The sequence below is a fragment of the Silene latifolia genome, chromosome 3 (assembly GCF_048544455.1).
Source record: "Silene latifolia isolate original U9 population chromosome 3, ASM4854445v1, whole genome shotgun sequence".
In the NCBI taxonomy this organism is placed as follows: Eukaryota; Viridiplantae; Streptophyta; class Magnoliopsida; order Caryophyllales; family Caryophyllaceae; genus Silene; species Silene latifolia.
In genome coordinates this window covers 140,980,780-140,992,619 of record NC_133528.1, presented here as the reverse complement: position 1 = coordinate 140,992,619, position 11,840 = coordinate 140,980,780, and the positions used below count along the sequence as shown (strand labels likewise).

Below are 11,840 nucleotides of genomic sequence, written 5' to 3'. Positions count from 1 at the left end.
TCCGAAATTTTTGTGTTTATTATGAACATTATGATTCGGTTATGGATCCTTCATTTCCACCAACGGAATGGAAAGGATCCCAATTGGTAGTCTTCAGAGAATTGATACAGTAACAAAATTTATAATTGATACCAACAAAAAAATTGACCGCCAGCATTTTACTGGTAAGTTCCTAATGACAGTTGACTGACTACCAACATCTGAACACCAGATAAATGCCAGCTTCCAGTAAAATTAGTTATAAACTGCATCTGTTTAACTGCCCCAACAATGTCAAATAATAAATAGAGATACAGTTGAAGCAATCCAGTCCAAAATAAGACTCCTATCTAGCATGGTCGGTCAATGGAGATCTTTCCTGTTAACTAAAACCCAAAAAGCAAAATAAACAGATATGGCACGAGTCGCAGAGTCGACAACATATCTTAATTCCGGTGCATGACTAGGAAGAGGATGAGCTTGACATGGTACTTACTTTCTTCAGAAGTCCCTGTATCTCATTCTCTAATTTTCCTTTCATCTCCGGGGAAAGATTGTCCCCCGATTGCTTCAGCATGCTTGTCATCATCTCAAGGCTCTTTTTCATCTGATCAAGGGATGGTGCTTCACCTGGAAGAGTACCAGGGGAAAGAGTGTTATACAATGGGAACATTGGAGCAGGTGGGGTGGTATTCGACAGGCGCTTCACAACAGGTGGGGTGGTATTCAACGGGCGCTTCGGAAATGGTGGGGTGGGGCCCCCATTTTGAACACATGCCACCAATGAAACGGGTTTTGAGTTGGGCATGCTAGTACTCGGAATATGATTATTAACATTGGGCAAATCATCGGCATAAGTTCCATCTTTCCTCCTCCTTCGTCTCTTCTTTTTCTCAGGATTTCCATCAGGCTTTGTATTGGCGAGAACCGTCCCTTTCTTCCTTCCCCGCTTTTTCGGCCCAGGCATACCAGTAAGAACAAATGGGCCTTCTGATTGAGAACCAGCCGCTAACCCATTGCTGTTCATAGAATTACCATTCAAATCAGGCATAGAAACTGCTTCCTTGTTCTCAAAAGACAAAAATATTGTCTTTTGTGAATCCCGAGAGAAGTCTACAGTCGTTGAATTTCTGTGTTTATCCTTCTGCGAGAAATCCAACGAATTTGGAGTAGTTGGTTTAGGCACCCCCATAACTGGAACCCCCACCGGTGCGTTATTTACTGTGAATGGTGGAGTAGGAGCAACATTGACATTATTATCGAAGGAATTTGGAGTAATTGGTTTCGGCACCCCCATAACTGGGACCCCCAAAGGTGCGTTATTTACTGTGAATGGTGGAGTAGGAGCAACATTGACATTATTATCGAAGGAATTTGGAGTAGTTGGTTTCGGCACCCCTATAACTGGGACCCCCATCGGTGCGTAATTTACTCTGAATGGCAGAGTAGGAGCAACATTGACATTATTATTGAAGGAATTTGGAGTAGTTGGCTTAGGCACCCCCATAACTGGGACCGGGACCGGGACCGGGACGTAATTTACTGTGAATGGCGGAGTAGGAGCAACATTGACATTATTAGGAGCGGCATTGACATTACCATCATTGAGAGAAGAAGGAAGTGAATTTGTAGTAGAGCTATTGGCTGGTTTCTCCTTTTTCTTTCTCTTCTTTGGTTCAGGTTTGATTTCCTTAGGGCTGGCATTCGCTTTACGCTTCCCACCCACCAACTCCTTTGCATTCCGAACACCTGTATCTTTCTTGTCCGTCTCAGAATTAGATTTGTCCCCAAAAACAGAAGAACGAAAAATAGTGAAGAATATCTCAGTTGGATCAAAATGCTTTTTCTCACAAGGATAGAGACAATCTAAAGCGGCAAAATGCAGTTCTGAAAGTAATTCACCAGAAGATGCACTTATCTCCTGCAAATTACCAGAAGAGACGACAGGTTTTATCGACAATTTTCTCTTCTTTCTTTTGCTTCCACTCTTTGAAGCAGGAGGGGATGAACCAGGCAAGTCACTACCCTCCTTGTCTCCAGGAGCAGCAGAATTTTCTTGATCAGAACCTTTGAGACCTTTGTTCAGGTTCACATAGGGAGGGGATAAATATTTACTCCGTTTCCGTTCTCTTAACTCTGCAAGCCTTTTAGATTCCCTCTGCCTCTCTTTATTTTCAGAGGCAGAAAGGGTACCATCGACAGCAAGTGAGCACTTGGAAAGCACGGGAGGAGTATTCAGTCCTGCCACAGCTTCATCCATTGATTTGTCGGTTATTATTTCGGCATCATTATCATGATCCTGTGGACGAGAGATTGTTTCAGAAGCATCATCATCCTCACCTTTGGCAGGACACAAATTTCTAAAAGCATCAGACTCAGTTTCGACCCTGGAGATATTTATTTCCGTAGTAGCGTCACCATCCTCAACTTTCTCAGGAGAGAGCACATTAGAAACATCAGTCACCTCGGTCACATTCCTAGGCACATTTTCATTAATATTGTCATTGCCATTTTCACCTTTCATAGGAGAGAGCATTTCAGAAGCATCACTACCCTCACCATTGGCAGGACACAACTTTCTAAAAGCATCAGACTCAGTTTCGACCCTGGAGATATTTATTCCCATAGTAGTGTCACCATCCTCAACTTTCTCAGGAGAGAGCACTTTAGAAGCATCAGTCACCTCGGTCACATTCCTAGGCACATTTTCATTAATATTGTCATCGCCATTTTCACCTTTCATAGGAGAGAGCATTTCAGAAGCATCACTACCCCTAGTGTCTTCTTTTATGTCATCTTTTCTATGTTCAGGATTATCATTTAAATTCTCACTAGATGGTATAACGTGGCTTGATTCGGAAACATCAGCTTGTTGGCTCATCTTCACAGCCAAAATACCGTTAGATGCATCCCTGGCAGCATTGTTTCTTTCAGAATCATTTATCATCTTTTCTACAGAAGCTAAATTAGAGGCGTCAGTTCCTACATTCTCCTTCATAGTCATGGCTGTTCCTAGGTTAATTATTTCAGAATCGACATTAAGCTTATCTTTGGATATTTTATCACTGCCTAGTTCAGATACATCAGCCTGCTGATTACCCTCCACAACCATACTTGTTCGCAAGCCAGAGATGTCGGCGCTTTGATCCCACTGCATCATATTTGATTTCGACCTTCTTTCCTGATGCCAACACTGAAGCCAAAAGACAAAGATTCATTATCCAAGAAGCAATTCATCTGATGATATGCTACAAATCCAGTCATTCAATCAATTCGGGCATGTTTGTAGTAAATAAACCACGTATCAATGGTCCATTCCATCCAACACAAACTTCAATCTCAATTCATATAAACAACAGTGCCTCAATGGCTCCCGCAAATTGCAGGGTAAGGGGGATCGAATGTACGCAGTCTTACCATTGTGTTAGCAAAGCAAAGAGACTGTTTCTGAATTACCCAAGATGAAAATGCAATCTCAATTCATATATTAAAAAATAAAGTGAGCCTTGAGTGTCAGACAGTCTCACACGTGCAACACATCCAAATACTTGTGTATTCCTGTTTTAATTCTATGGTTAGTGGGTTGGTCTCAAATGTGCTACCATCTCATATAAGGCGGGTGCAAAAAAAATCGCATGGCAAAATGCATCGTCATGTTGTGCGATGAGTATATAGGTTGGGTAAGATATGAGCTTAAAAAATAAAGAAATGAAACCTTTTTAAATTACCACGAAACTTGCACATTTTGTAGTTACTTTATCATGGCGGCACAACCTGTTATAGACCAGTTCTGAATGATCGCCTAGCGGAGCCATAAATGTTAAAGAGTGTGGGGGCGTTTTAATTTCATTATCCTTTGCTCCCTTTTACGACGGGTCTTAAATTTGGCAATGCAAAACATCACTTGCCTAAAAACCTGTGAAGTCTCAAGAGCCAAAACCCCATAGCTTATAGTGTACTTCTGCCCCTGGATTCCCATCGACATACAAACTACCTCGAGATTTATATTTTCTGTGATTCTCCAAAGTAAAAGCGCTTTTGTTTCATCGTTATGGGACTAAGAAGATCATCTGAAAACGGAAACCAATGTGATATACAACTCAAAAACCTTAAAATCAGTATTTCTCTAGTCCCTTTCTTCTCCAATCTGAGAGCCTGATACTCTGAGGCCTCCTACTTCCTTGTTATTCTTACACGTTGTTCAAGAGAATCTATACTCGAACAATTTTTCAATACAAGCACGCACACTGGGAACACAAAATGATTCAAAACGGGACACAACAATATTTCAAATTGAAGATCATATGCTGCACAAAGGCCATAATTTTGGTCATCGAAGTGACATTGTAGCGATTTTGTAATCAACAGAACCATCTACAGCTATACTAAACAAAAATTCCAAATTCGCAGTTTTATCATTGGAAAATTAATAGATACATGACAGAGAACTGTAAAGATGCTCCATTGGCTCATTGGCAGTGAACTGTTAATTTCCCTTGTGTTGCAATTACAATGTACATCTCCACTCAGGATCCTATCCATTACCTAATCAATGGCCGGGATTTAGTCCTAGGCAAATCTACTACCTTTCTATTAACCTCTTTTCATTACCGAATCATAACTAGTTGATTCGGTAATGGACTCTTTATTTCCTTCAAAGAAATGGAGAGAATCCCAATTCGTAATTGATCACTACTAATGCAGTTCCCCATACTTTACTACTAATGCAATTCCCCATACCTATGTTCTGGCACTCCTATTTACAGTAATTGATCACATTTTTTTCACACAAATAGGGAAAAAGGCAAAAGATACAAAATATGCCAAATCTTAGAACAAACCCAATTACAAAATCAGGCAAATTGCATCTTCATAAACCCAATTAATATCTCTACAAATTAATCAGCAAAAACCCAAAAACCCAATTTAATACCCACAAAAAAAACATGCACATTAATCAATCAACATGAAATAAACCAAACATTATAAAGAACATAACTTTATACAAACAAACTATCAAAGATTTAATCTTTTGATCAAATACAGAACAAATAAATAGATCTGCCAAAAAATAAAAAAGGAAAATTGAGAGAAAAAAATTAAGAGGACAATTTGATTACCAGAAGGAAGGTGATGAATTTAGGGTATTGAGATGAGATGGAGGAATGACATAAACTTGTAATTCTAACGCATTAGAAATTTAAAAACCCTGAGAATTTGGGCTTGTGATGAAAAGTATGGTGGGGAGAATAATTTACTCTTTAGCTTATTAATCGGGGACATCTGGGCTATGTTGATAGATGCTCAGGGCTAAAACAAGCAATTTGGATCGTCTCCATTTTTTCACATCTTCGTTTCTTTCCATATTTTGAATTTGTAATTTTATTTAAGACGTATTCTCTCTCCTTCTTAAAGTTCTTTCACATGTTTACGACGACTTTCACAAACATCTTCACTCAATATATGAGAGAGAATATATTCATGTGAGATCTTGTTTGATTCGTGTTCAAGCAAGATATGGAAGAAGAAATGTGGTAACTGGATTGAATAGATAAAGTATGAGTATATTCGCATTAATGATCATAATAAAATTTCCTTCATCTTATCCTCTTTCATCATTTATCTCTCTTAATCATATATTCTTATTAGTTTTTTTACCATTTTCAAATTTCGCCCATAAACCTCCATATGGCCACATCAATGAGATCATCTTCAGTTACACCAATAATTTATCTCTGAAAAAATAACTTCAAATTTTATCAATATTAATCTCTATTTGTATAAAAAAAATAAAGTAAAAACTTTTTTAACTAATATATTAATATTAAATAACAAATAAATATAAAAAAAATTCTATTGTTGAGAAAGATAATATATTATTCCTTGAGAAAGATGGGCGTTAGGCTTATCAGCTTTTTGTGAATGACGAAATGGAGGTACCTTCAGCGTCTTCCAGGGCGGATGAGAGATAATTTGGAATAAGATATGGAACGTCCATGTAATTCCTCACATCTAAGTGTTTATGTGGCGACTTTGTAACGAAGTCTTGACAACGAAGGGTAGCATCACTAGACGAAACCCTAATATGGAGAGTCCGAGAGTTGGTGCCCAGTGTGTTTGGGGGATGGGGAAACTCATCTTCACTTGGTTCGAGGTTTAGGTGGTTGGTTGGAACTTGGAACGGCTGGCGTGGGGTTGGGGTGGGGGGATGCCTCGAGCCGAAATGAGGGAATGAGTGAGGATTGGAAAATCCGACATGTGGTTAATTAAAAATTAATGTTGATGCGTGTGTGAAGGAATGTGTTGGAGTTGGGTTAAAGGGTTGTGTGCAAGGACGATAGGGGTTCGATACAGTGGGGAGTTACGGTTCAGAGAAGGGAAGTATTAGAGTCACGAGAGGCGGAAGCGGAACCAAAAACGATGCTAATGGGTTTGAAGAAAGCCGCAAGAATAGGCAATAAGGAGATTATAATGGAGAGCCATTGCCAAATTCTCATCAATGCGTTGAAGCAACGTTTGGATGATAAAAGCGATTTTCCTCTCACTTTAGATAACACTACTTCTTGTTGTAGCTCGTTTGATTTTGTTAAATGTTCTTTGGTGGCTCATAAGCTTGATCGAATGGCGCCTTGACAATTAGGTAAACGAGAATGGTTGAATCAACTCCCTATGATTCTATGAACGTTGTTAGTGTTGATTCTTGGGATTTATTAGGAAATATCTAACCCCTACGGAGGGTTTTCGAAAAATAATAATAACCCGAGTGAGATCGTTGTTGTAATACCCCCATCTACCAAGGAGCTTTAACAAGACTTTCCCTAACAGATACGGGCATTACCATTTCAGTTGCCCGAGGATTAGTATATCACAACGTCAATAAAAGAACTATTACAGTTTATTACAAGCTTTAACTCAAAAGAAAGATACAACTAATGAACAACCAACTACGGTGATACTATCCATGCCAAGACTCGGTGAAAGACTCGTCCCTCCAATGCACCCAGATAAGCTCCATAAACAACACATGCTAAAACCGACTGCTCACCATAATGGATCACCGCAGACACATAACAAGAGAGAAACACAAACAAACCACACAAGGTCAGTAACTGAAGAACAACATACAAAACATGGTACAACACAAGCATAAACCTCCAACTCCAATAATCCACCAATCACCTGACTAACCCGAAGGTATAGTCCTGCCAGATTACTAGTCGCAACCAATAATCCAAATTATGCCTCTCTTTCTCATATTAATCCATACTACATTTTAACTCAGAAAAATCTGTACTATCGCATCGTTTATCTCACAATACACCGGGTAAACGTCTACCTGTTGAGCAAGTCACAAGTAAATAAAAAAAAACTAAAATCAAACGCATAAATTCATCTCCCTTCTTCCTCTACCTTCATTAATAATTAACCATCAATCCACCATCTTAATTGCAATCAATCTTTTAATCAACTTCCAACCACACTTTCCCCTCATTACCCACCATCATCTCCACCACCCCTGCTATTAAACTTGAAACCAGAAACACAAATATTCAGCAATATTGATTATCGACAATAAAGAACCCAGAAATTTTTCAAAGTCACTGTGGGTTCAAGTTAATCACTTTGTTCCTGTCTAATGATCAATAATGTATGTTGTCACTTTCGTTATATTATGTAATATTGACATTTTGCTAATTGGCAAGTTGCATGCACCATCTCTATCTTCAACAAATGGTTTGCGTTCAGTCATAATCACTTTGCTTGCATCATTTATTATGAGCTAAGAATTCCTTCTGCGTTTAATACTTGACTAGTCCAGAAATTCAAACCAAGTTATGCCCAAAACTCCAAAAAAACTCCAATTTTAATTTGATTAACATAATCTTTTAAAAAGAACTAGTGTAGCTGTAACACCCGCGCTTTTCATCATATTTTTAAATAAATTTTAAGTGATTTTTATTTAAATAATTATAATTTAAAACTTATTTTTAAATAAAATACCGTCGTAGTCGTATAGCGATGGTAATAATGTAGATAACGATAATAACATTCTCCGTCTTGAGTTATAGTAGGCTTGAGACGTAAATTCTAGTAGGAATCGACTCATTTAGAGTTGTCGGGTCTAATATGCCTTGTAGGCCTTTTTCCTTCTCTTTTCTATTCACAAACCCTCACATGAACCCCACATGTGACACCCCGCGATAAAGCGGAAAATATAACTAATAAATTAAAGCGGAAATTTATGAGATTTTAAAAAGTTTTAAATTACTAGTTAAATATTAACACGCGGGTGCCAAAAAGGAAAAGAAACAAATACTACAATAGACAAATTTAGGTTATTACAACCCAAGTCTAGAAAACGGGGAAAAGATATCCCACGAATAAACATATAAGGGGTTTCTAAACTAGCAACTAAGGCCCAAGAGTTTAGTTCTCGCTAGCCCACACGTCTTCCCCACGTAAGCGTCTTCACCACCTGTCATTCATGTAAACATGAACGCCACAGTCAGTGGGGAGTAACTCAAGGTTCTCCTAGCCACAATATGTCGAAACGAACATAACAAAGAACATAAACAAACAATCATATTAGGTAAGACATGAGTGAATTGAATCATAACTAAACATGGGATCATACGTGTTTAAACCAACAAGGATAAAAGAAATGATGGAATAAACAAGTAAGGCATAAGCAACAATAGATAAATGGATAAAAAGGACAAGGAAACAGACACGACCACTTAGCCACGAGCACGTATTTCAAGGAGATATGACCAAAGTAACCATCCAAATAATGCAAGACATTTATTACTTTTAGACTATAATTTCCCCGGGTAGGACTACGATAATGATACGGTCCTAGTTTAAATCTGTAGATTCTCGGGTGTACATCCCGATTCGACGTGCGCCAGCACAACACGCACCCAAGACTCGACTACTCATGTAGACCGAGTACCCCAATCGCCAGAACAGCACGAAAGTGGCGGAAAGACTAAGATAAGACTCACTTGCCAGCACAGCACAAGTGGCCCAAAAGCCATACTTGCCAGAACAGCACAAGTAGGCCAAAATCGTACTTGCCAGAACAGCACAAGTAGGTCAAACCCGTGCTTTCCAGAACAACACAAGCAGGGGAAAAATGTATGTCAAGCACGTACGATGGTAATATGGCATTTCTACAAGAATACGACTCTTACAAGTAATTATTTATAATAACCTTTTCATGCTTGTAACATATAAATAAACATTTCATTTCATAATTATACATGCCGGTTAAATAGAATAAACAAGTACAACAACAAGTACATGAGACGAGATTATTAATGTGACACTCATACTTATGGCTTGCATCTCACCATAAGTACGGATGGGAACATCAGTCCCGACGATTATACCGCAACTAGAGGGCCTATGGCTCACGCCTAGTGTCCGATAGGACCAAGACTCTCACAACCGAACAATACAAGACATTATCAGGGTATGACTCTTACCAGTACTTATAGTAAATATCTCGTACTTGTATTATATTAATAATTATTCCACTTCATAAATTAACATGCCGGTTAAGTAGAATATAATAAGCAATAATGAATAATTTACGTTATATGCAATCACGGGATATAGTATGACCAAGCTCATGAGACTCACTCATGAACCCAACATGTGAACCATCATAAGCCCAAACAAAGAAATAAAGTAAGCCCAACCAAATGAAGGAAATGGTGAACCCAAACCACAAAACCGAGACCACAATCCCTCACCCCAAAATTTTATAAGACAATCAGCCCAAATTTTCATAAACTTGTGAGCCCATTCATTAATACTTACTCAAACACGAGTATACATAGACACACCTTACATCAATTAAGTTTTATCAACCACAACTCCATTGACAAGGTAAGTTTCCTTATGAAAATAATGCTGTCCCACAAGGGACCTTGATTTCACATTGGTAACAGCCAACTATAAAAATGAAAAGTATGAACTACACTTCTGTCTCATACGATTCTTGTCTCATACCAAAGATGAACTACCAAAGATATCTCATACTATTCATCATACCATTCATAACAGCCGACTATTGCAGACAAGGACGACATGAGTTTGAAGGCACAGATGAGAAACAGGTCCGAGGGACCGAATTATCCGTCCTAAAACAGAGGTAAAATGCCAATTTTCGCAACATAAAACCAGTTCCTAGCAGACTGTTACAGACCCAACTCATGACTGACCTTGAAGGTGGTATTAGGACGCAATTTCGCATGACTAAAATGGGAATAACACGATTAGTTTTGGCCATAGCCAGACCAAAAAAACAAGCAACAAGGGCAAAGCATATATACAGACCAGCTACAGAACACACCTTTTAATCGACCCAACATGAAACCAGGCCATAAAAGCGAACAAACGACCATGTAAAACTAACCACAACCCTGCAAATTTAATAACATACAAGGGGAAGGCAAAAGGCTCAAACTTTACCATAAACCAAAGTGAAAATTGAGTAAGAAGGGTGAGATATCGACATTTGTCGAGTAACCTATCACCGTTACCTGTTTATGAGCTCTTAAACGTCCAAGGAACCATCCAAGGGTGATTCTAAACCCAAAATGGAAGAGATTAGCTCCAAAAACCGCATCCTTGAAAGACGGCCGAAATGAAACCGGATGAAAGCTTGGCTCTTTTTTATATAGGAAGGAGGAGAATGAGGAGGGGAAGCTAATGGTATAAAAATGGTGAAGTTTGGTTGAGAAATGGGGTTGGGATCTTGGTTTGAATGGTCGGAAATGGCGACTGTGTTTCGTTGTTGTTGTTGTTGTTGTTGTTTGTTGCTACAGGTTGAACGAAAAAGAAGAAGGGAAAAAGGAGGGGGGTGGGTCATACGGTATGAGAGTGTGTGAGGGTGAGTGTATATAATAACAATAATACATAATAACAATAATGATAATAATATAATAATAATAATAATAATAATATATAAATATTAATAGGAGATATTTTAAAAGTGGAGTATAGGTAGGTGAATGTGTTGTTGGTTTTTTATTGGTCTAGATTAAAGTCGGTACAGAGTGAAATGTGACGGTCTATAGCTAGACGGAATAAGGTCTCGAGTTTATTTTAACTTGAGACGGAAATTAATATTATTACTGTCACTATTATTATCCGACCAAAATACGTATACATATATTATTATATAAATCATGTCTTTAAGATATAATTTAACCGTACGTATTTTTATAAAAATGAGCTTTTATATAATACGTTTATAAAAATCGCGTTTGAGATAAAATTAATCAAATTGAATAATCCAAAATTATAAAATAAAGTAATCAAACGATTTAATAAAGTTTAAATGTCAAAATAGGAAATTCGCGGGTGTTACAATCACCCCATCTTTTAAAAAGTTTCGTCCTCGAAACTTGAAGGTAGAAAAGAAAGGTTATAAAAATAAAACTGAACTTTTAAAATCGATAACCAAAACATTAAAGGTTAATTACTTGTAAGAATTAAAATTCTTTCAGAAGTTTCAACTAAAATTTCCCGACAGAGCCAAGTCGAAAGGCAAATCATTTGTATAAATCGAAACCAAAACACTTTTAAAAACATTAACGAAGAGTTTTCAAAAGTATAAGTCTCATTCATGGAACGAAATTGCTCTTGTCGTGCACACAAGAACGCTTACTTTCCAAGTCAAAGACAAATTTAAAACAGAAATCATTCGCCGACAAGCGTAGAACAAGTTATCAAACGTCTCCAATAACGAGTTCTAACATCCGATCAGCGTTAAAATCAAGAGAGAAAGGTAATTCACTCAAATTTTCTTTTGCAAAAGCCAAAATAGAAATGAAGGTTTCACTTTTAAA

The 11,840-nt window shown here is 37.8% G+C and overlaps 1 protein-coding gene across 1 annotated transcript; it reads right to left on the bottom strand.

The window, feature by feature from the left end:
• Window positions 1-216: 216 nt before the first annotated feature.
• LOC141648188 (uncharacterized) lies at window positions 217-5,349 on the bottom strand. The gene is made up of 2 exons (XM_074456682.1): window positions 5,100-5,349; window positions 217-3,172 (listed from the first exon to the last, which is right to left on the bottom strand). Exon 2 carries the CDS (start codon window positions 3,137-3,139, stop codon window positions 443-445), a length of 2,697 nt encoding a protein of 898 aa, XP_074312783.1. The 5' UTR covers window positions 3,140-3,172; window positions 5,100-5,349; the 3' UTR covers window positions 217-442.
• Between the last annotated feature and the right edge of the window lie 6,491 nt (window positions 5,350-11,840).

Coding starts and splice junctions, on each gene's coding strand:
- LOC141648188 (XM_074456682.1), bottom strand. CDS start 3,139: ATGATGCAGTGGGATCAAAGCGCCGACATCTCTGGCTTGCGAACAAGT.